We start from the raw sequence: 24,367 nt of genomic DNA on the forward strand, positions 1-24,367 counted from the left end.
AAAGCGCTAGGGCTGAGGGCAAACGAGCATGAGAGCAAACGACAAAAACGACAAGACGGCCATCTACCAGTAGCGTGGACGCTCGTATGCGACGTAGTCACCTCGCGGCGGGGAGCGGGGCCGGCCGTACGGCCGCGCCGCTAGATATGGGTCATCGTAGTGGCGCGGCGGGGGCGGAGGCCGGGCATCATAGGGATCCTCGTATGGACGACGGGGAGGAGGGTAGTCCTCCATCCGGGGGCGTGGCGGGGTTCGGCGGCCATAGCCATCGCGGTCATAGTAACCCCCGCGCATGGGCACGGGTGACCGTTCACGGTAGTGGTCCCGAGGACTGTATCCACGGGGGGCGGGGAATCTTCGGTCGTATTCATCCATGGGAGGGTAGGGCCGGCGTGGGGAGCGGGACCGGTAGGGATCACGGACGGGACGGTCTTCAAAGCTTTGGATCTGAAAAAAAGATGAGACAGGGTGGTTCCTTTTGAGACTACGAGGGTTTGTTATGTCCGGGGTAAAGGCTGGGTCCTTACATCCGCGACGCAAGTCACGCGCGAGCCTTTGAATTCGCGCTGGTCCAGCTTTTCCACGGCGGTCTTGAGGTCGTTGGCGGTTTCGAATTCAACAAACCTTGTGTTCCGTGTTAATGGGAGAGGAAATGGAGAGGTAGAGAGAGAGCCTGGGGATAAGTGGCTCGGGATATAGATGGAGGACCCACCCTCTTCCTTGTTCACGGCCGGTCTCGGAGTAGACCACGTCCAGTCCTGACTGGCGAGCAAAGTCTTTCAAGTCCTAAAGAAGGTATGGTGAGTCCAGGTCCAGGAAGAAGAGCAAGAGTGTCCGGCAAAGTCCATAAAGAAGAGTTGGGCAGGAAAAAGGATGGTGGTCTACGTCCAGTCAAAGCGGGCTTTGGAATCCATCATGGCCTCGTTGAAACGGATTCTTCGCCGGAATCCAACGAAGGCCACGCTTCAACTGTTCGGTCATTTTGGAGGTCCAGCAGAATTGAAGCACACCAGGATGGGGCCTCGTCCATATCACCCGGACCGACAAGTGCAAAGGGTCCGAGGTTCCAGGAGTCAAGGCCGATACCCCAGCAGCAGCACGGATGACAGACTGCAAGGCACAGCATGGCAAGGTTCAGGTAGGAAGAGGGGATATCCAGGCAAGGCAATGGGGGTCCAGCGCATCCAGGGAATGAATGGGTTTGGGCTGCTAACCTGCCAACTAGTTTCTGGGAGACCGGAAATCTGCATCCGGAACATGGTACGACGGGGGCGAGGAACAGCCGGGCGGTCTGGGGGACCAGGGAAGTTCTCCTTGCGCCGAGGACCACGAGCAAACTGCACTGTCAGTCGCTCGCCTTTGAAGTCACAGCCATCTGTAGCAGGGTGGTTGGTGAGAAGTCAAGTCTTAGTGATCCAGGTCGCGATGTGATCACATACGGAAAGCTAAACCGAGAGGACCGGAAAGTTAGCAGAGCAAAGCTTAGACCGGTTCCCTCCCAAAACGGAGGGAGGGCTGCTAGTAGAGGGGATATAGTGGACCTACCGGGCACAACGTCCCGAGCATCCATGGCATCCTCATATTCGATGAAGCCGAAGCCGTTCATCAGCTTGATCTCCGTGATCTTGCCGGAGCCATGGGTGCTGAAGTGTTCTTCGATATCTTGTTTGGTCACTGCAAATCATTGGATCACAGAGGCTGTCAGCCGCGGGTCAAGAGAAGAAAAACATCAGTGGTCGAGTTCCCCGGGGACCGGAGCTGTTGTTTCCATGCGGCTCAAAATATTCCGAGGAAAGTGGGCCGCGGGCGCCTTTGAGCGGGGACAAAGAAATCCAGGGACCAGAGATGCCGAAGGAGAGACTGAAAAGGGTGGTTGCCAGCATACCATTGCGGGGAAGGTTCCCGAGATAGAGTCGAGTGGATGAAACCTCCGTCATGGCGGTTCGGGGTGGGCTGTCAGGCCACTCCGGATGGGGGGTGATCCTGAAAGGGCAGAAAAGACAATGCAACAAGGAACAGTGGCCAAAGAGAAACCGGCGACCGGAAGACGGTGTAGCAGGTCGAATCAGGGACGGTGACGGTGCTCCAATTCCGCGCACAGTCGCGAGGGTAGGAGGGGTTGGGCTAGTTGGGTTGAAATTCGGGCACACACGCTTTGCACGGCAGAAGAGGAAAGAAGAGGGACGCAAGAAGTGCAGGCGGGCAGGAGAAAAGAGGAGAGGAGGGGGGGAAGGAAGAGAAAGAGAAGGCAGAGATGGCGGTGGGCGCTACGATTGGAAACTCTGGCCGCCTCACTTTTTCTGCGATCCACGTGGTCCCCACCGAGAGTGCTGTTTCACACTGCCAGTCTCAGCCCTGCTCGATAGGTGAATATGAGATATTGGACGTTGGGTGCTGGAAGCTGGTTCAAAAAATGACCCGATAGCCGGCGTTGAGGCTCGTTCAGACAATAGGGGGTGCGGTTCTGCCCAGGAGCCATGTAGTAGATCCGCCGCGTGGACCTCCACCCTCATTCCACGGTTCTGCCCGCTCCCCCATGGGGCCCCTTTTTGCCACGACCATGCAGCACCTCGTACTTTTGTCCTTACATTCAATGGAACACCTCGAAAAAGTGGGAAAAACAAACAACGCTCTGTCTTTTTGGTATTCACGGATATATACAATACAGACGGGTAATCAATCCATTGTCAAAACCTACAGTACAACGCCAGTCCCAGCCCACCACAAAGCGCGCTCATGTCATGATGTACTTGGGACCCTCACCACCCTGAGGGGTCTGCCAGTTGATGTCCTGCGTAGGCACCTTAATATCACAGGTCTTGCAATGAATACAGCTAGAAACAGTCCGCAGTCAGCATCATCCTCAACCCGTCATGCACACACGTCGAATACACTCCTCAAGGAAGCGAGACTTACTTTTGCGCGTTGATCTGGAACCGGACACCGTGCTGCTTGGTGGAGTCCTCGACGTACTCGTACACACCCGCCGGGCAGAACCGGTTCTCCACGCCCTTATACACAGGCCAGGCCAGGTCCTTGTGCTTCTCCCAGTCCTTCACCTGCAGGTGCACCGGCTGGTCCTCCTCGTGGTTGGTCCCCGTGCGGCTCACACTGGTCAGGACGTCGAAGGTGATCTCGCCGTCGGGCTTGGGGTAGTCGATCTTCTGGTACTGTGAAGCAGGCTTGGTAGCCGCCGCATCTGTGCCATGGTGGCTCAGGGTCCAGGGCACACGACCGCGAAGGATCATAGATTCCAATCCGGAGTAGAGCAGGCCGCCCCAAAAGCCGAGGAACGTGTTGAACGAGGGGCGAATGTTGCGCACCTCGTACAGCTCCTTCCAGATGGAGGATTCCCGCAGAGCCTTCTCATAGTCGAACAGGAACACCGTGCCCTCGTTTTCGCTTTGCAGGGCCGAGAATGTGGCCTCGGCGGCCATCATGCCCGACTTCATCGCAGTGTGAGTACCCTTGATCTTGGGGACGTTCAGGAATCCAGCCGTGTCGCCAATCAGAGCACCACCGGGGAACGCGCACTTGGGGATCGACTGGAAGCCACCCTCGTTCAAGGCACGCGCGCCGTAGGAGATACACTTGCCGCCCTCCAGCACGTCCCGGAACATGGGGTGCTGCTTCAGCTTCTGGAACTCCTGGTACGGCGAAAGCCACGGGTTCGGATAGTCCAGTCCTACTACCAGACCGATACTGACCATGTTGTCGCCGAAGTGGTACATCCATGCACCACCATACGTATCCTTGGGCAGCGGGTATCCCATTGAGTGGGTGATCTCGCCCGACTGGAACTTCTCGGGCTGGATCTCCCAGATTTCCTTGATGCCCAGACCATATGTTTGAGGCTGGCTGTCCCGGCGCAAATCGTACTTCTTCATCACCTGCTTGGTCAAACTGCCGTGGCAGCCTTCCGCGAGAAGTGTGACGCGGGCATGGAACTCCATGCCGCGCTCGAAGGTATCCTTCGGCTGGCCGTCGCGGCCCAGCCCAAGGTCGTTGGTCGCAACACCCTTGACCGAGCCGTCCGTGGTATAGACCATCTCGCTGGCCGCAAACCCGGGGTATACTTCCACGCCCAACTCCTCTGCACGCTCACCCAGCCACTTGCACAACTCGTTCAAGCTGATAATGTAATTGCCGTGGTTGTTCATCTGTGGTGGGGTGGGGAGAGGGAATGAGGAGTTCTTGGTGAGGAAGCGCATCTTATCGCCCTTGGCCGGAGTGGCCCCCTCGAAGCGGGAGGGGTTGTCTTCTGACAGCCAGTCGGGGAGAAGCTCGTTCAATGCGGTCGGTTGGAGGACGTTGCCGGAAACGATATGAGCACCCAGCTCGCCGGCCTTCTCCAGCAGAATCACCCGGAAATCTTCATTGCCCGCCTCATTCGCAAGCTGTTTCAACCGAATGGCGGCGGCGAGGCCAGCGGGGCCTAGATTGATGGAAGCTCAGTTAGCAGGATATCGAGGGAGCAGGCAGAGACAAACGGCATGTCTGGGCATTGCAAACACATACCGCCTCCTACAATGCAGACGTCCACCTCGTCGGACTCTCGCTCGATTGAACGGGGGTCAAAGTCTCCATTCTCATCGGTCAACCGCCGTGTTACTGATTGCGAAAAGGCGCGGGTTTGGGTGGGTGGGAAGAAGGATGCGGTGCGGCGAGCTAACCGTCTGCCGGAAGTCGAGAAGGGAGTTGCAGGAGAGCGGAGAGGAGCAACGAACGCGGGGCTTGCCCGTGCGAATCGGGAGGAGCGCATCTCACGCCTCAGCAGAGGCAGCATGGCGCCTTTTGACGCCATCGAAAGTGCGTATCAGCGCGTCCAGGAGAGGAGAGGAGGAGGCGTTTGCGGGACAGTGGCGTAGCTACCGACCGACAATGGGCATGGCCAGGCGATCACAGTTGTACAATAAGGGATGTTTCGGCAGAGGAGGTTATGTCGAGTAGACCTGGGGCCTTGAATAGCCGAGCGGCAGCCGGGGGAGCGCAGCCGAACTTTTTGCGCTGAAAACGCCGAAAACTGCCTCCCTACCCGAGGCTCGGGGTCCGCCCGTGGCCAATGAGAGGACCGATGATGGGAATCATGGGGGCCACCGTTGGCGCCTTTCTGGTTCACCGAGCTGCGGTGTTCTTCGGAGATTCACGCTGGCTCCGCTCGAGCCGGCCATGAGACTACAGATCGACGAAATCGATAGCTGGCTGTCTACAGTGTTTTCTTCTCTATGAAACAGATCAATATATTCAATTTGGGGGGAATACGGGGTAGCGGATGTAACAGAAAAGCTCTTGATCACGTGTATCACATGCTGCCGATGAGTCCATCTTGACATCATCGAAAATTTCTCCTTGGATGTGCGAGAGTCACAGTAGTCCCAGCGCCAACTAAACCACTCCGGACATATCTGCCTCCATCTTCTAGATGGAGTACCACATCCCCAAGCTTGGCAGCCTATCACACCGTTCCCTGATTTGCGATGTGCACTGTGTCGTCGGTATGTACGGAGTATTAACGAATTCAATTTGATTACCGGGGACGAGCAGGAATGTTGCGACGGCAGTGCCCGGGGATGGTATTCAGCATACCGCGCTCTTTACGGTACAGTAAATATGCCAAAAAATCATGTACTGTACCAATACATCATGTACACCACGATGTGTCCTGCGGCTGACAACCCTAACTCGGATAGCGCAGCGTACCCTACGAGAACAAAGCGAGTCTGAAAAGTGACAGCCTGGGGGAGAGCAGCAGCGATCTTCAGTCGCATGCCTGGAGTGAGATTCGTCCAAAAGGCTTGGCGGTTGGTGGATCAGATCCACGCGTCGACCAGTCGACCGGCCAGTCCAACCCAAAATCCTCTCCCAAACGGCCACCTGTCCTCATCACCTGGAATTCCAAGTCGGCCAGAAGCCCAACTTGCGGGAGCTGGGAAACAGGGCGAGCCAATTATTGGGGAGGTTGATTTCCTGTCGGCGTGAGTCATCGGATGCGAATGGCCAGCACAGGAAGAACAGGGACGACTGGGATGTGTCTTGTTTGCGCTTCGCAAACGCCTCCTCGGGCTGGTGGAGGGGGGGAGAAAAGGGAAGAAAGACGGGCGTGCCGAACAATTTTTGTTCAGTTGCCATCCGCTAAAGCGGCGAGGGGGTAGCGCGTCGCCCAGGGAGCAGCCACGGAGCGGTAACGGTGTTGATTGGGCCGTGGTGGGCAGGATGAGATGGGTGCGACTATCAGCTGCAGGAGGCCCGCGGACTGGACGCCCACTGGCTGCACCCAAGGCGCCGGGGAGGATAAAAGATGATGAAAAGCAAGGGCGAGCTGGCCATTCATAGGGGAGGATAAGGGATAGTGGGGCCAGAAGAGACAAATCATAAGCCTCAATAGCACCCGCTGGCAATGATTGGCTTGATCTGCCACTCTCAGAGCCGCTAGCGGGCCTTGAGTGGAGTCGGGTGGGAGAGTAGTGGAAGTTAGTGGCCGAGCAGCCATGGGTGAAGGGCGAGCGAGTCTCGCTGCTTTTGCCGCCACCAGCGGGCCCAGCCTCCCCTGACGCGGGCAGTGAGTCAGCACTATATAAAGGCCCAACCTCCCACGCCCGCGCGCCCTTTGGGATTCCTGTCTCGGTCTTGGCATCCGTTGGAACTACATACGCTTCCCCCCCTCCCCCTCCTCAACTAATCTTGGGATTCTCCTTTTCTTGAGCTCGCTCAAAAAGGATAGATTGATCTCATTCCTCGGGAAGCTCCTCTTTTTTTTCTGATTCTTCGGAACGAAAAAAAGGGGTCACAAAAAAAAAGCAGTATACCTGGTTGAAGATCAACCTGGTTCTACTTGGGCTTACCTAATCCGGAAGCTTGTCTCCTGCTCCTCCCAGGGTCTTGCTCCGCCACTCTCATTCAGATCGCTTCGCAGATAGACAATCCCAATCCAAAAAAGCAGAGAGGACCAAAAAAGAAAAGAAAAAACTCGCAAAAAAAGTTGTCTTTCTTCCCTCCGCGTCTGTCATAATCATCTCGGCGATCTCCACCCGGAAAACACTTGAGTGTGCTTTTCCTGATTTGTGCTTCTGATCGTGAACTCTGTGTTGCATTCACCTCACATCTCGATCGCGCAACAGCTGTCTAGTAGGGGGATACATTCACTTGTCCATCTCCCACCAGTTTTGGTAAAGCCTGGTCCCTTTCTCTTCTCGTGCCATCTGCCCCACTCCACCGCCTTCTCCAGTCCGTCTCTGTTCACCTCCGACACTTCCAACATCTCTCACTTCGCCACACCTGTGCTAATCATCGCTTTTCCCCTGCGCTGCAGTTGTGAATCCTTCCCTTTCGTCACCACTTCCTCTCCCGGTCCTCTGGCACCGCGAAGAATCTGGTCATCATGGACTCGCTCACGACCCACCCGTCGAACGCGCAGCAGGCTCGAGCCTTCACCTCGCCTTCCTCGCTCTCCTTCCCGGGCGGCGCCGGTGATCTCACCCCGCCCTCCTCGGAGAAAGAGGCTCAGGCGATGAATGGTCAGCAGACCAATGGTCAACAGCCGGCTGGAGGAAATGCCGTCAACGGCAACGGGGTGACGCCCGCGACTCCGGCTGCGACGCCTGGAGCCACCCAGAATAGCAGTGGCATTGTGCCCACTTTGCAGTGAGTATAACTCTTTCTTTGGGGCCCTCTTGTGTCTCTTTGTGTCGCAAAGAAACCATAGGCTGAACAAAGCGTTCTCTCCTCTAAAGGAACATCGTGGCCACGGTCAACCTGGACTGCCGTCTCGACCTGAAGACCATCGCACTGCATGCACGCAATGCCGAGTACAATCCAAAGGTATATTCCACACCTTCCCTGAGATTGTTCCATGCATTCAGGGTACAGTGTGGCTGAACTGGTCTTTTTTTCTTCTCTGCAAATAGCGTTTCGCCGCCGTCATCATGCGTATCCGAGAGCCCAAGACCACCGCACTGATCTTTGCCTCGGGCAAGATGGTCGTCACCGGTGCCAAGTCTGAGGATGACTCGAAGCTGGCGTCCCGAAAGTATGCGCGTATCATCCAGAAGCTGGGTTTCAACGCCAAGTTCACGGACTTCAAGATCCAGAACATTGTGGGCTCCTGCGATATCAAGTTCCCTATCCGTCTGGAGGGTCTGGCCTCTCGTCACCACAACTTCAGCTCCTACGAGCCTGAACTGTTCCCGGGTCTCATCTACCGTATGATGAAGCCCAAGATTGTGCTCTTGATCTTCGTTAGCGGCAAGATTGTCTTGACTGGTGCCAAAGTGCGTGAGGAGATCTACTCCGCTTTCGAGTTGATCTATCCTGTGCTCTCTGGTAAGTAATCCCTGCTGAGCCTCTGTTCGGGGAATTTCCGCTTCTTATGTGCTTGGGTCACTAACTCCCTGTCATCAGACTTCCGCAAGGTTTAACGAGCTTGCTTCTCCCAGGAAGATCATCACTGCTCATCACATTCACACTTTATGTATTAACAATTTTTGCCCTTTTCTACGTCCCCCTTTTACACGACGGTCCAGTCGCAAACCGCAAACAGCACGGGCACCGTCTGTTTCGCGCACTGGTGCCTCGCCCTCGCTACTTCCCTCGGGGTTGTGCTCCCCTCACGATTTTTCATGCAAGCATTGTTGGGCGTTTTAGCGATTTGGGATGATCCCTAGTTTGTTTTCATCATTTCGACTCCCTTTTACAATTAGATTGCTGCACACCGCAGTGGAGGCGGTTCTGTGCGCTGGTCGAATGGCTGCCTCTTAATCCCTTTTTGTTTCTTTTTTATCGTGCTTTGGACATACTCGCGATGGGGTGACTTGTCGCGGGCCCAAAAAAATGGTGAGAGGCTTTAGATTCCGTCGTTGCTTATACCGGCGGATGGCTGCGAGATTTCCAGCGGCTTTGATTCTTTATTCCGCCGCAGCGCTTCTGTTACTTAAAAAAAATGGAAATTGTTCTAACAAGAATTGTGTTCCTTTGTGGTAGATGTTTGAATGTGCTCTTGTAGTCGGACTCAACTCGCTGTTTGTCGGGGTGCGTTAGGTTCACAGTTTATTTCTGTTTTGGCGGTTTGATCGACTTGGCGGTATCCGCGATATATACGCTATGCGCGATGGTAGTTGCAAAGAATCCCCAATACAACCGAAATCAATCTACAGAACACCCTTCCTCGCAGCCTTCTTCGTTCGGGCCAACTCATCTTTCAAGATCGCGTTCCTTGCGCCAGTCCGACTGCCATCACCATCGAACAGATCATCTGTGTCCGTCTTCTGCGCCACAATCTCATTCCACGTCCACAGATCCCGGAACTCGGGTTCCAACGTGCCCTCCATCGCATCAACCACCTTGTCTCCAATGACAGGGAAGAACTTGTAGGCATGTCCACTTCCGCCCGTCGCAAGGAAGAGGCCCTCGTATTCGGGGTGGTAGGAGACGAGGAAGTCGCCCGTGGGACTAGACGGCATGTGAGTTGGCATTTGTTGGATCAGATGAATGATGGATGCGTCCACCCTTCTCGCGGGCCCAGAACAAAACTGAAACTCACCCCGCTTGAGACAAGAGGAGAGAACTTACGTATCCATGTACCAGCAGATCCGCGTCTCAGCAAACGGCCGGTTGACAAACCGCGGCAGCAGCTGTCTCAGCGCGTCGCGGAAAGCCTCCTCGCCCTCCAACGGAACCGGCACGCCCGTCTCAGGCAGACTAACCTGCATCGTCTGGCCTGACGGGCTCACCCCCGGCACAGGCACCGTCGTCGGATTGCGATACCCATACGCATGGCGGGCGATCTTGAGCAGGTTGCCGCGCGGCGGAATCATGAAAATACCTGTGGCAAAGTTCAGGATAGTCGGCAGATTCTCCAGCTCCTTCTGCTCGGCGTCGCTAATCTTGATATACGCAATCGCCTGGCCCGTCGCCACGGCCTTGCCCCGCAAATCCACCAGCTTGCCCGTCCACGCCCCCGTTGCCAGCACCACCAGGTCCGCCTCGATCGTCTCCCCGCCCACCAGCGCCACCCCGGTAGCCTTCGGTTTTGCGTGAGGGCTGCTGGCCCCCTCCTCAAACAGCACCCTCTCAACCTCACCTGTCCTGAACACAGTCTTCCCCTCCGCATCCAGTAAGCCCTTGGCAAACCGCACACCCGCCGCGGCATCGCTCCAACCAGACCCCCAATTCACGTATCCCCCCGCAACATCCAACTCCTCGCCATACGGCGGCACAACGCGAAGTACATCCTTCTGGCTGGGCAGGAAAACGACATTCTCGCCCTCAATGGCCCGTACGTTGGCGTAGCTCTTGCGCGCGTATGCCTGCGCGCTCGGGCTGTCGCTGGGGTACACCAGCAGCAGGCCGTTCTGCGTGTACCGGCCGTCCGCGCCCCAGGAGGTCGAGCGCCAGCGCTGGACGGCTGCGTTGGCGAGCCGGCTGTATGCGGCGCTGGCGTAGTCGGCGCGCACGATGCGCGATGTGTCTACGGAAGAGCCGTGTGGGTTGGGGATTGCGGACGCTGATTCCACCAGTGTGATCTGCGAGGCCGGATGGCGCTCGCGGAGGGAGAGAGCCGTAGATACTGTGGGACCGTGTTAGCGGGCGTTGTGGCCTGTTTTAGGGGTTGGTGTATGTATTTGGTCTGGTGTTGGGTGGCACCAGATGCCGTGTGCCACTGCGGGAGGTGCGGTATTTGACTTACGGCCGAAGACACCTCCTCCGACAATTAGAATCTTCGGCGGCAGCGCCATGATGAGGAACTATAGATCTATGTACTGGTCGAAGAGGGGAGGGAAGGCGTAGGCGGGGTGGGAGAATGCAATTCGGCGCAAGTGGGATTTGATAGCCCGATAACGGACTGGCCCCGGTTTCGAGAGTCGGCTTCCGCAGCCGAATGTTTCTCCATTTTGACCTGCCGACAAAATCGCGGAGCGCATTCACCGGGTTTCCCATATTCACGACCGAAAATAATGTACAAGGGCGCGAGAGCACACTGAGAATCGTATCTCTGCTCAGCCATCTCCCATCTCCCCCTCGTTTTCGCGGGTGCCTTCGAAGTTTTCAGCCGCGCATCTGGCAACGTGCTGCCCTGGCCCTGATATCTAGAGGGGATCACCGACAACTTCACCCTGGTCTAGATCAAGTTTCGTCTCTCGAACGTAATCCATCCGAGACAAGGGTTCCCGGTAGCTCTCCACGGACCACAGTTGCAATGAATGCGCCCCGAATAGGTGGTGCCTCCCTGCGGGCCACAAGGCCCACCATCTCCTCCAGAGGCATCAAAAGGAAAGCGCCGCGACCAACACAACCCATGTCTGTCCATCCTCTCCCTCCCAACCCACCTGTCAACCCCAGAATCAACCCATCCGCTAACACCCACCCCAGCACTAAATCCACGCCATCACAAAAGCGCGCACCCCCCAAATCAGAACTCGAGCGCTTCCAAGAGCGCATCCGCGCCGAGCGAGACGCCCGCCACAAGCAAACCTACCATGGCATCTCTCCGCGCGTTCTCACCTTCTTGGGCATCACGGCCCTCACCATCAGCACGTACACGGGCTACCTCTATGCGTCGTACACACGCGAGGTTTCCAAAGCTCAATCCCTGAGCATTCCAACCGACGTTTCGGACCGCTACAACACTACCGCGCCCACCTTCGACGCTGAGGTGGAACTGTCGGAGAAAGCCATGCGCCTGGGCGCCAAGCGCGCGGACCTGGTCCGTCTGGCGCGCGGAGACGTGCTCGAGGTGAGCTGTGGGACGGGTCGCAATCTGGAGTACTACGAGCTGGGCGAGCGGCGGGGCGTGGATGCTGAGGGGAGGGCTACGGTGAGGGGGTGTCGAACGCTGGCATTTGTGGATTTGAGTCCACAGATGGTGGCCATCGCAGAGGAGAAGTTTCGGCGGCTGAGGCCCGGCTTTCAGAGGGTAGTGTTCCGCGCGCAGGATGCGGCGAGCGTGTCCGTTGTGAAGGCTGCGGTTTTGGGTCCTGGGCAGGACGCGGATGCGGAGGTTGGGAAGGACCGGTACTACGATACTATCGTGCAGACCATGGGCCTATGCTCGATGCCGGACCCTGTGGCTACGCTGACGCATCTGGGCTCAATTACGGAGCCGACTCGGGGTCGCATCTTACTCCTGGAGCATGGGCGGTCGTACTATGACTGGGTGAATCGCATTCTGGATAACCTGGCGCCGGCGCATGCGGACCGGCATGGGTGTTGGTGGAATCGGGATATTGGGGCCATTGTGAGGGAGAGTGGGTTGGAGATTGTGGAGGAGAAACGGTGGCATTTTGGGACCACATGGAGGTATGTTCTAAGGCCGAGGCAGGATCGGGTTGAGAAGGCTGGAGAGGGTGTGTAGGTGGTGTTGGGGTGCTGTGATGAGCATCACCGTTGATGAGTTGTATTGGTCAGTATATATCTACTGGGGGCGCTGTAAGAATATTGCTATGGTAATACTGTATCTACCGCAGAGACGGTTAGCACAACCTCTTCTCATGGCCTTTTTTTCTTTGTCCATGCGAGTTTTGACAAAGCAACATATGCCTCTCACAAGACGCTGTTGGCTTTGATTTTTTTCCCGGGCTGGCTGTCTTGTCCGACTTCCAATCCAGTCTCACCCTCCACGCAACACGTCGCAGGCGGACGAGTTGCAGGGTTCCCAGGCAGCCTCTGCAACCATCCAGTGGAATGCACTGGCAGAGACAAGCGCCCTCCCAAGTCTGGTCCCAAATGCACTCTCCTGTACACGAAGGAGGCCAAGTCGCACATCCACACGAGGACTGTACGAACGAGGCCGTTCCAACCGCGCTCCGAACTATCATCAGTCTGAATGTACCGAGTACTAGATTGGCACTCGGTTATCCGAGCCGACCGACCGCCTTGCCCCGGTCTCCTGTATCCATACATGGTCCAGCAAACAAGGCATGGCGGACCAAGAACAGGACCAGCTCGGCTGAATCCAACAGACGTCGCAACGACCCGTGCGGTCGTCATTCGGTCCAGTCTATCCGCGATGTAAACAACGGCGCCGTGCGGATGCATATGCCTTCCAATCTGGATCGATCGCAATATGCAGGTCGCAGATCTCTGCAGGGGTACTCGAATGTCTTGGACCGGGCTTGGTGGAACCCGCGCCCGCTGGATTTTCTGAGAAATGCGACGCGGGGTCGCTGCGTCGAGACAGGCCATGCAAGGACGGGCCGGATTACTCGTCGGATGTACGCACCAACATTTGATGGAGGCGAGTGTTACAGATAAACCCCAGCTGCAGGATGATATGCGACGCGACGACGTACTGGGGGGGGGGTTAGTCCTCCCATGAAACATCTACGGACGGCTGCAGGTATGGAGTAGACGAGATTGGACCCCGCGGCGCCGATCTCGCCGTCATATCGGGCTCTGGCCACACCTCCAAAAGAACGTCCGTACCGTCTACGGTGCGGGGTGCCTTGGACTTGGAGGAGTCTGGGTGCCTGGCATGGATCGTGCAGGCTGACGGGCTGGAGGCGACATCCGCGCATCAAGTGCCGGAGATGCGGAGAAATAGTATACCTGCAGGAGGATGTAGGTACTGGATGCGAATGACATGCGATCACCGTCTACGCATATACAGGATGACTCCAGGGAAAGCACCCACGATCAGATAAATCACCTCCCGACGCAGTCACACAATAGGCGATGACCAAGGCGCTTTCCATGGTTGGAGAAGGTCGACCTGAGCTACTAGGGCAGCCGTCCGCCCCCAACAGTGGACGATGTCATGAAAACGGCCACGCCAAATCAGATCAGGGCGAGGCACAGTGGCTGGGGTCTTTCTATGGAAGGGATTGGCCTTCATGGAATGATCTCCCCGTCCAGTATCCCGAGTGGGCAGACGTGCAGGCGCTGCAATGCTGCTTCCCGCGCCCTTGCTGGACTTGTGCCAAGCTGGATGTCTCCCATGAACGAGGTGGACTTGAGCCTATGATGTACCACAGCTACGCCATCGGAGAGATGGAGTGAGGCATCATCTCAGATGTATATCAGCGTGGTGGAGACTGGCTTGGGACCTCAGTCGCGGTACGGGATATCCGGGGGAGGGGAGGTGTCGGGGCGTCTGGCATCATATCGACGTCGCCGGATGGATCCCGAGACAAAGGAACGGGATTTCCCCCTCTCCTGTGTCATCATCACTTTTAAGTACCTTTTTAAGGGGGGGAAATCGTGTACCGGCCTTGCGCGAGGCGCTGCATGTCCCGTGCGACCGGGAGACAGTATAGAACATGCGAACGGTCGCAGGGGGTAGCCCATCTCCAAGACCCAAGGCCCAAGACCCAAGACCCAAGAGGCGAACTGGAGATGCACCAACAGTAGCTGAGCTCTTCCGAGTGCATCATCGGGTGGCGAGGCTGGTCCCCCCTTCCCCGAGGCGCTACTGCAGGCCTCCCTTTACTAGCGCCATGTTCGATACCGTCCGGACGGGACGGGAGGTACACTATCGTATGGAAGGTTGTATGGAAGTCCAGCCGGTACTGATGTACGGAGGACCTTCTGTCGATTCCGGTTGGGGATCCACCGGGTGGGCGTCTGGTCGCTTGTCCACCAAGCTAAACGGGGGGCGCGCTAGAGATGTTCTTTGGGACCCGGTGTTTTCGTTCGGAGGCCTCGGGAGGAAAACTGGGTTGGGCTCGGACTGGGTGCACACTCTGAACGGACCCTATGGATGTACATCATGTATCTGATTCGGTTAGTCGACTGCTCCGTGGCTACGTACACGTCTATCTGGCGTTGGTTGCAGGCGATCCAAGAGCAGCGGTCAGCATTTACCCCCCGCCCCCCAAACAAAGAAAATCGCGACTGGTCACCTAGCAACCAATTGACAGATCGCATCCCGCTGATGTCCGTGTCTGAGTCGGAGGAGTCCAACAGGAGAGTGGCTAGGATGTTGTAACCGTTCCTCCCACAAACCCAATTGCCGGATACTACCCAGTCCAATCAAGGGGTCGGGAGACCATCTTATTATTCACAGCCCTGTGCCATGATTAGCTGGCTAGCCAGCGGCGATTGTAGATGGAGCTAGGCGGTGGATGTGTGGAGACCCAGTGCCATATTGGGTGATGGGACACATGGCGCGCTCCACCCGGCCTACTTTTTTTTTGCCTCCCAACTGTCGGTATGCACTATGGCCGAGGTTGGAATGGAGCGAGAGAGCTAGTCTCGGTGTGGACTAATGAGATGGAGTGGACGGTGTAGTTATGCTGTAATGGTATGAAAATATGAAATCCAACTCTACTGACCGCCTGGAATCTGGAGGATCTTTTTTTTTTTTTTTTTTTTTTTTTTTTTGGGTTTGGATGCATGTCGCATGTCGCATGTCGCATGTTGCATATTGCATCCCTACCGGAATTGGCGATCTAGTTTGTTGCTCTGCGAGATCGAGCTGGGCGGTGTAGATGCGAGAAAGGAGAAAGTCCAGAGTCGCGAGTCGTGAGTATACAAGGTCGTTCCATTTCGTCAACGCCAACTATACAACTGGTGTTCCTAGTTCCATCGATATACTGAAGTACTCCAGCTCGGGAGCAGCTCCGCCGTCTAAGAAAACCGCGAGGGAACCACGGTCGAAAGGATTTGGCATTCCGTACCGAAAATCCAGTAGGCAAACCTTCGCAAAATTTAGCAAAATCGAATCTGCCGGCCAATCAGCGACGCACTCATTCCCGGCGGTATTGGTAATGGTAATACAAGTCCATACCCGGAAAAAAAAAAGAGAGGAAAAAAAGGGAATCCACTAGGGAGCAGAGGATTCCTCAGGTTGGACTTCGCCATGAGCAAACGAGCTCGTCGCATCTTCGATGACCCCCTTCTTACCCTCGATCTTCCCCCATCCCATCGACACTCCCCCCCTTCATCCTTCCCATCTCCATCCTATTGTATTGTTATTATCTACCATTTATCGTTATTATTCTTTTTATTATTTGTGAACATCTTCCTACCCTAACTCTCCTTTCCCTCTTTTCTCTTCCTCGACCCTCCTTCCCGCCATTGTTTCTTCCCAGCATCAACGCCCGCTTCTCCCCCCCGGAACATCACCATGCCGTACAACACCCGTCGCAAATCACTATCCCTCCCTTCACTAGGCATCCACCTCCCCAACTCGTCGCGCCGCTCTCCCTCCATCTCAAAACCCACACATGCGACCGATGAAGTCCCGCCTGCCAAGAAAGTGAAGCGATCGCACACCTCATTATCACCCGAGCCTGCCTCGGAGCGCCGGGAATCCGTCGTGCGCCCCGGCCGGCATGCTGCGTTCGAGCATACACCGCCCCCTTCGCCTATGGACGGTGGTATCGCTCCGAAAATTGATACCGAAGGCATTAATGATGATATTGTCGTCGCGGTGATCGACCAGCTGGAGAAGACGGGGAATCGCCCTCACCTCGTGAAAGAGTTGGCTGCGGTGCTAGTCACTCTAAATTCGACTGTCGCAAAGTACGTTTCCCTAGTTTCGTTTGGCCCTCGCGCGTGCGCAACTTGTGTACTAACGTTCTGCCTGCTCTAGTTCCGCTAATCCTGCCGCGCTCCTCTCGTCGCGACTGGCGGCCTATATGAAGCGCTCATGGACGGCTCTTGCGCCGTGCCCCATGGCGAAAGAGCTCATCTTGATTCACCCGCGCAAAGTTTATTATTATCTGACGACCTTTCCTCGTCAGCCGATACCCGATCCCTCCGACGATCTCATCGCGGGTGTCGACGGCAAGCATATTACTCCCAGTGTCTCAAGTCTGGATCAAGACGACGAAGATTTGAAGGCGCGCCTGCGTAGCCCCAGTCCCGAAGTGGACTTGTCATCGCCGGGCTTCGAGGAGGAAGAAGATATTGATCTCGATAGTCCCTCGGGCAGGGGGACTCCTTCCGACCACTTTTCAGACCCCTCTGGTCATGCTCGTCTCATGCACTCGCACCGCGCGGCTTCTCCGCCCCTGGAGGGTGACGAGAAGGAGTTTACCCAGACCGCCAGTGCAGTGCGCGAGCGCGCCTCGGAGGAAAAGGCCAACCAATCGGCCCGGAGCCTCTCCGTCCTCTCCGAAGGACTCAGCTCCATGGACGAGGAGATGAGCATCGTCGAATCCCCCGTGAACGGTGGCTCGCGCTCACCGGCTAGTAACCGCATGTCCGAACAGGAGTTCAGTGATTATTTCTCCCACATGAACTCGGCCGACCAAGCAGGCACGGACTTGGACGAGGCCGCCGCCGCCGCACTGTTTGGCACATCGCCCTCGCCCTCGCTGACCTCTGTTGCATCGTCACTCTCGTCTGGCACGAGCGCCGATATTGATGCCGGTGTGGATGGCGATGCCGAGGCGCGGGCGGGCACGCTCCTCGTTGCTCCGCAGATCAGTCTCCCGGATACCGCACCTGTCTCAACCCTCAAGCGATCGCTTGATATGTTGAACAGCGGTCTTCCGGATGTGGACCTGAAGATGTCCGATCTAACCGAGTCGCATGAAAAACTCAGTCTGCGTCCCCGGTCCCTGGCCGCCATGGATGTCATGGAGCCCGTCTTCGACACCTGGAGAGAGCTGCAGAATCCGGAGACGGTGGAAGTGGATGAGCTGGATGAGATGTTTGGCGAAATCTAAACGTCTCATGTATCTACCATATATTCTTTCTGCATCTCCGGTCTGCTTGCGTGCTTTTTTGCTGTCATCGTTCTGATTCTCCCACCTTTTGTCTCTCTCTACCTCTCCACTCTCGGTCGGCCTGAGAGCCGAGCGTTGTCGTTATACCCCCTCTTACCCTGTTCCAACCTCTTTTGACCTTGTATATGTCGGCTCCCATCTCCTATGATGTGCCCCTGTACCCCTTTTGCTAATTCCTTCTTCCTGTACATATACATCTTTTGTTGATTTTGGAACTTTTATTATGGTCTCGCCCTGGATGGGTAGAAGGGCGATTTATGGATATTTATTGGGATTTGGGTTTTCATCACAGAGAAGGGCAAAAAAGCGACTTTATTTCCTGTATGCTTAAGGCGTCATGCAAAACCATGGAACTTGAAACGTATCTCACCCAAAACCTGCCCGAAATATGTCTGCTCCGTTGGGCTCACCCAGATTAAGAAATGGAGCCTCCATCTCCACTCAACTGACCCCACACGATTAGCACTGCCTAACGTAATTCCTGCCCGACCGGGCCACCCGGCCGACCGGGCCACCCTACCCCATTAGGAAATTTTGAATCTTAATATCTTAACTAAAACGTATCAATTTAGCTATATCTAGCGGTTTTTACAATAATTAACCTTATGTCCGACCTGCCTACACCTACTACACTTCGGTGGAGTTTTTCTGATTGGCTGAGCTGGTTGAATAGCCTCATCGCCCTGCGGCTGTACTACTACTAGAGTGTCTTTAATTAGCTGATTTAGCTGCTGAACTAGCTGTAGGCCCTCTTCGACCGTAAGGCCTCCTTCGTGTACTATCTGTTGTTTAGATCGTGTGCGTTTTTAGCGTATTTTCTGATTCGCTGTGTGTAGATCGCTATTTTCCTACGCTAATAGTGCGGCCCCGTAAAGCGATATATAAGCGCCTTTAATAATCTGATCTAGTACGGGTTTTGATAGGCTCGGAGGGCTATTTGACCGATATCTTAATAGATCCTTTAATATCGAAGCTGATTTTTGTAATTAGACGACCGTTCTAGGTGTTTTTAGGCTAAATTGGCTATAGCTAGTGGTTGGCCTACTATTTAGTAGCGATGGCGTTCGGAGTAAGATATTAAGCTTCGAAAGCACTCGATCTGCGTCGACTAGAATAAGACCGGTAGTAGCGAAGCTATTTTAAATAATATAAGGTTAAAAGGCCTCCGTACGTACCTAGGCGTACTCTGCGAGGAAATCGAACTTATCGATATAGTTATACGACGTACGAGTAAGATCGCTTACGTAGCGACCGTATATACGTTTTAATATAGCAAAACACCTAATATTAAGCGGTTATAAAAGATACGAAGAGTGTAGAGGCATATAAAGTAGTATAATATGATTTTCTATACAGATCTGGTCGAATTAAGGTATAAGATAGCTACCGTAGCCGTTAAGAATTAAGAGTCGATATTTCCCTTTCGTACGTATCGTCGTCGCTAGAATGAATAGCTTCTATAGCTACCGAAGGCTAATTTCATCGGTAGTCTAGCCGTTTAGCGAGATCTCGATACACTAATCTTTTAGAAAATAAAGCTTCTCGTCGAACTACGACGCTATAAAGTTTTTACCTTTAAATATTACGTACGGTAGTAGCGAGTAGCTATCAGCGCTTACTGCTTCGACCGTAGTAACCTATTTACGATTACCCGGTTATAAAATCGATCGCCGACTATAATATTCCGCCCTTATAACGACCTTTTATATAGCTATAATCCCTATAGCGAAGCCGGTCTCGTTAAAGTTATAGATATCCTCCGGTTAGATACCGTACGCGTCGACGATATCTTAGACGGTCGTAAACCAAGCTCGTAGTAATTTTAGGTCTTCGTTTTAGGCGTATTAGTAATCGTAGCGTCTAGAGAAGGCCGAACGAAGCTTAGGGCGTCTTTAGACGAAGGTTAATGACTAGTTCTTGCCTACCGTAGGCGGAGGGTCTTTACTACGCGTAGCTAATAGAATATTAGCCATTTTACGCACAGTAGAGGGCCTAGGCGCTGCACCACGTATATCTAGAGAGATTATCCACTCAGTAAGCGAATCCTCTTCGTATTGGGTCAATTTATGACCAGATAGGCGTACATCGACGCGTAGGAGCCGGCCAGCAGCGCGGTATTGTAGTGTAGTACGAGGTATTGCGTATAGCTTCGCTGCTGCGCGTATAGACTCGATACGACCATTTTTGATATCATCAAGGGCTAATAAGATCTTGCCCTCTTGATTAGTCGATTTCTGTACGGATTCAGAGCGAATTGGTGGCATGGTAGGTGGTTAAATTAGGTGGGTGGTTTAGAAGACGCGTTTTTTGATGGGGTGGCCCGGTCGGCCGGGTGGCCCGGTCGGGCAGGAATTACGTTAGCCTGCAGGTCAGCCACTTACCTAAGCCGCCCAGGCGGGACGACATCTCGAATCGCAGAAAGGCCATCATCCCCCGCCACTTCGATCTTCGATTCGCCTCGTCGACTTCATCACAGAGTGTGCTCCCTGCAGGACTGATGCCCCTGTCTGAAACCTGCACAGATTATTCCGTTCCGTATGCCACCCTACCGGCTTGCGCCCGTATCCAATTCGGCTGCAGTATCGAATCGCCACAAGCCGAAATTGCAATCCCGCCGCAGCGGCGATTTCTGGCGATATAGTCCTGCACCCTACTGATCACGGCCACCACCACAACTTTCTGTATTCTTGACAACGACATAGCGATCATGACGATCAGAGATCCGCCCCAGTTCCCTCCTGGTGAGGGCCTCGCGCCTCAACAGGACATCCTGAAGCCGCTGTCCGACGGCGATATGGTACCGACCCCCAAGCCGGCGTCGGTCGCAAACACCTCGTCGACCCTGGGACCGAGAAGCCAGGCTAAAGTCGCAATCCCTCGGTCTCGGGGGGGATCGCCCCAAGATACAACCGCCGTGTACCGCGTGCTTGCGAGTCGTGTCGCGCACGCAAGACAAAATGTAGTGGTGATACCCCGGTATGCCGGCAGTGCCGAGAACTGAGGGGGACTTGCCAATATCCGGTGGGATGGAAGGAGAGAACTAAGAGGTAGGATGCGATGCGATGTGATGCTATATACCTGCCGATATCTTGATATGGGTATTTGGACATGAGTGCAAGAACAGATGCTAATCACTGGTCGTGATCAACTAGACAAGTGGACAAGCTTTCCGAGAAAGCACAAGATTATGAGAATCTTTTGAAGGATTTGGGTCATTTGGTTGAGACTCGTGCTGCAGACCGTATCAAGAGCTTGCTGGACAAGGTTCGTTGTATTGTCATATCGCAGGAAATGATGAAGCTAACGTCTCTGAAATCGCTAGCACGGCACGGATGTTGAATACTCCTCCAACAGCAACCAATCCCATTCCGTCACGCCAAACGATGACGTTGCAGAAGCAGAAGCAGAAGCAGAAGCAGAAGAAAATGACTTCAGCTCACCCTCTTCCATTGGATCGCTTGAAGCAATCGATCGCGCGGAAGAAGATTTGAACCGCAATGAAAACTCGAGAGCAACCGGGTTTATGGGCAAGATCTCTGAGGTTACGTGGATGCAACGGCTTCAGCGAGAGGCTGTACACCGGTCACATGGATTGCCTGGGTCATTGGAGGCAGGCCAGAGCAAGCAGCAGGACGACGATCTCGCCCTGCATGCTGTGAGTTACCACCTGGATGACCTCGACATTTCTGTACCCGGACCTATCGAACTCTACGCTATGCCTCCTCGACATATGGCCGACAAGCTGTTCGAAGATTACCTAAGGACTGTGCATCCGTTCTTCCCCATCATCAACCGACCGCTGTTCACCGCACAGTACCGAACATTCTTCGACAGCAATGCACGACCCGGTGACAAGTGGATTGCTATCTTGAACATGATCTTCGCTATTGCAACGAAACATGCCCATCTTCTGGAAGCACCGTGGCGTGGAGATGAACGGGATCATCTAGTCTACCTGACCCGGGCCAGGATTCTGAGTATGAATGGCGATGTGCTGTTCAGCCATCCTGATCTCCAGCAGGTTCAGGTCGAGGGCCTTATTGCTTTCTATCTACTTGCATCCGACCAGATTAACCGGGCATGGCGCATCTCGTCTTTGGCGGTGCGGTCTGCAATCACTCTCGGCATCAATATGAAGAGCAGCAGCCCGACGACTCCGAACATCTCCAAAGAGGCTCGCTACCGGGTTTGGTGGTGTTTATACACATTCGAGCATATGCTTGGTATCATGACTGGCCGAGCTACTTGCATCCTGGATGGCATATGCACCACCCCCTTGCCAATTCCCTTCGAAGAAGAACAGTTGCATGAGCAATCGGCCGCAGAGCTCCTCAACAAAAGTCATCTCCGAGATGAACGCATCAATAGGGTCATGGCTAGCGCGTGGGTTCGACACATGCCGCTGAACCCCGCCGGCGGCAAGGAACTCTCACACCCGTCCCGTAATCGTGACAACTCGTGGGTGAAAAGCCTCCCTTTCAACTCGGGCCTCTCCTATCTGTTCTACTGTGACCTAGCCGTGATCGTGCAAGAAATAATCAACAGGGTATATTCGATGGATTGCGTGATGGTACCGTGGACACATATCGAGAATCGGATCGGCGAGCTGCGCTTCCGAATCGATCTCTGGTACCACAGCATTCCTCCTTTCCTCGACTTCACCCGCAAGGAAGAAGATGGCCCGGAGCTGCTCCGCGCTAAGCTCGCGCTCGCTTTCCACTACTACAGTGCGCAGATCACCCTTGGTCGCCCATGTCTCTGCCGGCGCGACGCACAGCAGAAAAAGTCCGCCCACGATTCGAACTTCAGCCACGAAATGGCTGTCTTGACACTCGAGGCAGCGGAGCGCATGCTGGACCTGATCCCCGACGAGCCAAACGCAATTCAGCTCTACGAGATCTCCCCCTGGTGGTGTATCCTGCACTACCTAATGCAAGCAACGACAGTGCTCCTCCTTGAGCTCTCCTTCGGCACCGTGCACGTACCCGCGTCAGAACAGAACATTATTCTTCAATCCAAGAAAGCCGTCCGCTGGCTCTACGCCATGTCCGACTACAGCATCGCCTCGCGCCGCGCCTGGCAGCTCTGCGACATTAGCCTGCGCCGCCTCGCCGCCGGCATGAAGTTCGACGTCAGCGACATGCCCTCAAGCAGCTATCACCCGGCACCAGCATCCACACTCTCCCTCACCGACCCCCAGGACCAGGACCAAAACATTACGCAAGCAGACCCCGGTTTCTGGGGCACCGGCCTGCAGGACTTGTCTTTAAGCAATCAGGGCTCGGGGGCAGCCCAGGACCCGATTCCGGCAGACTTGTTCCAGTACCCTACCTCGGACTCGATGGCTTGGCTTGTGGCCGACAGCCAGGCCACGGATGAACTGTATTTCCCGTATGATCCTATCAGCGGCGAGTTTATTCGCTCGTTCTTCCCGCACGCCAATGAAGATGAAACGTGGGATCAGACTTGAGATAGGTTGACTAGCCATGCGGGTGTGGTTAAACACGACATGAAAACAAGAGCATTGAATTGCTTACACACGATGATGATTCAGGAAACGCAAAGGAAGACGAATTTCTTTTCCCCACCCCTCTCTGTCGCTCTCTCTTTGAATTCCTTGCAATTCCCACCTACCTACTACTTACCCGCTCTTCCACCTATGTCTCGGTATCTGGCATATCTTCGAGCTCGGGATTTTTACTCATAACTTCGATATTGTGATTATCTTACCTGTTCTCTTTCTTCCCTCCACTATTCTCTGTTCTATCATGCTCCAACTTGATTTTGATTGTCATTGCCATTTCAACATTTTCTTCTTAATTATTATCTAACCCAAGAAGCCTTTTATTGGCTTCATTTTTATTTGCAAAAGCTTATTTTGCGCCTGCTCTATACCAAATCATCTACATTGGCCAAAAACACATGATTGTACATGCGAAGGTTATCTATCATTGGCGTGATTTATAGAGGGACTGGGTCAGCATCGGATGGACGGTTTCTCAAAACTGGTGGTCGACTAGCGACGGAAGCAAATTTGAATTCTCGAGAGCGTTTCTTGTTGGGTTTGTCTGGTTGCGGATGAAGGTTCTGAGATTTCAAATCGGTGGAAAGGTTGCGCCGGATGCGAGCTGGTTTTTAATGCTCCCGCTTGAGGGATGGTGTAAATATTCGAGTTTGATTGAATATTACATATTATCTGAGTTAACATGAATGAGTACGTATATTTTTATGCTTGGCCATTACCTTATGTTTTTGCCAGCGGAAATATGCACTAGAGGTAATTTCTTCCTGCCTTCCTGTAGTCACTTTTCCTTGCTCGTGCAACAGAAATCACACCAATTCGTAAATCCTACTGCCAGGAACCCATAGCTGATAGAAATCTAGTCTACCTAATAAAGGAAAGAGAAGCAAAAAAGCTGCCTAATGCATATAATATTTTTACCTAGTGTTGTACTAAATCCAGTCTTACAAGGAGAGTCCCACCCACGCAAAGACACCGTTCATCGTAGGATCACTCTGAAGATTTGGTTATATCGCCCTCACGAATTAGATCTGTAGGCTGTATAAGGGTCCACTCGGCGTTTTCGCCTGAAACTCGCTTCATCAATACTTTTTTATCCGATTAATAGACTCTCCTCATCCTCTAGTAAAATCACGATATCTCTCAAAAAGATTAAAGCTTCGTGGTGGATACTCGGGTT

At 54.3% G+C, this 24,367-nt stretch overlaps 8 protein-coding genes across 8 annotated transcripts; 5 read left to right on the forward strand and 3 right to left on the reverse strand.

Annotated features, from left to right (window-relative positions):
- Positions 1-63: 63 nt before the first annotated feature.
- On the reverse strand, positions 64-1,937 carry N7482_003464 (uncharacterized protein; the record flags this gene model as incomplete). Its single annotated transcript, XM_056685589.1, has 6 exons — positions 64-447; positions 528-624; positions 713-786; positions 1,215-1,375; positions 1,546-1,674; positions 1,886-1,937. 6 exons carry the CDS (start codon positions 1,935-1,937, stop codon positions 64-66), a joined length of 897 nt encoding a protein of 298 aa, XP_056544331.1.
- A 797-nt stretch (positions 1,938-2,734) lies between these two features.
- On the reverse strand, positions 2,735-4,804 carry N7482_003465 (electron-transferring-flavoprotein dehydrogenase; the record flags this gene model as incomplete). Its single annotated transcript, XM_056685590.1, has 3 exons — positions 2,735-2,834; positions 2,917-4,435; positions 4,519-4,804. 3 exons carry the CDS (start codon positions 4,802-4,804, stop codon positions 2,735-2,737), a joined length of 1,905 nt encoding a protein of 634 aa, XP_056544332.1.
- Positions 4,805-7,378: 2,574 nt separating this feature from the next.
- N7482_003466 (TBP family protein) lies at positions 7,379-8,414 on the forward strand (the record flags this gene model as incomplete). Its single annotated transcript, XM_056685591.1, has 4 exons — positions 7,379-7,641; positions 7,731-7,818; positions 7,905-8,319; positions 8,398-8,414. 4 exons carry the CDS (start codon positions 7,379-7,381, stop codon positions 8,412-8,414), a joined length of 783 nt encoding a protein of 260 aa, XP_056544333.1.
- Positions 8,415-9,143: 729 nt separating this feature from the next.
- N7482_003467 (NAD(P)/FAD-dependent oxidoreductase) lies at positions 9,144-10,730 on the reverse strand (the record flags this gene model as incomplete). The annotated part of the gene is made up of 3 exons (XM_056685592.1): positions 9,144-9,444; positions 9,565-10,561; positions 10,682-10,730. The coding sequence occupies 3 exons, from the start codon at positions 10,728-10,730 to the stop codon at positions 9,144-9,146; spliced, it is 1,347 nt and encodes a 448-aa protein (XP_056544334.1).
- A 461-nt stretch (positions 10,731-11,191) lies between these two features.
- Positions 11,192-12,346, forward strand: N7482_003468 (class I SAM-dependent methyltransferase; the record flags this gene model as incomplete). The annotated part of the gene is made up of 1 exon (XM_056685593.1): positions 11,192-12,346. One exon carries the CDS (start codon positions 11,192-11,194, stop codon positions 12,344-12,346), a length of 1,155 nt encoding a protein of 384 aa, XP_056544335.1.
- A 371-nt stretch (positions 12,347-12,717) lies between these two features.
- N7482_003469 (uncharacterized protein) lies at positions 12,718-13,989 on the forward strand (the record flags this gene model as incomplete). The annotated part of the gene is made up of 3 exons (XM_056685594.1): positions 12,718-13,205; positions 13,331-13,551; positions 13,715-13,989. 3 exons carry the CDS (start codon positions 12,718-12,720, stop codon positions 13,987-13,989), a joined length of 984 nt encoding a protein of 327 aa, XP_056544336.1.
- A 2,068-nt stretch (positions 13,990-16,057) lies between these two features.
- N7482_003470 (uncharacterized protein) lies at positions 16,058-17,606 on the forward strand (the record flags this gene model as incomplete). The annotated part of the gene is made up of 2 exons (XM_056685595.1): positions 16,058-16,455; positions 16,526-17,606. The coding sequence occupies 2 exons, from the start codon at positions 16,058-16,060 to the stop codon at positions 17,604-17,606; spliced, it is 1,479 nt and encodes a 492-aa protein (XP_056544337.1).
- A 2,767-nt stretch (positions 17,607-20,373) lies between these two features.
- N7482_003471 (fungal specific transcription factor domain-containing protein) lies at positions 20,374-23,136 on the forward strand (the record flags this gene model as incomplete). The annotated part of the gene is made up of 3 exons (XM_056685596.1): positions 20,374-20,642; positions 20,819-20,930; positions 20,989-23,136. 3 exons carry the CDS (start codon positions 20,374-20,376, stop codon positions 23,134-23,136), a joined length of 2,529 nt encoding a protein of 842 aa, XP_056544338.1.
- Between the last annotated feature and the right edge of the window lie 1,231 nt (positions 23,137-24,367).

Source organism: Penicillium canariense (assembly GCF_028826845.1).
Source record: "Penicillium canariense strain IBT 26290 chromosome Unknown utg000002l_segment0_segment0, whole genome shotgun sequence".
Taxonomy (NCBI): domain Eukaryota; kingdom Fungi; phylum Ascomycota; class Eurotiomycetes; order Eurotiales; family Aspergillaceae; genus Penicillium; species Penicillium canariense.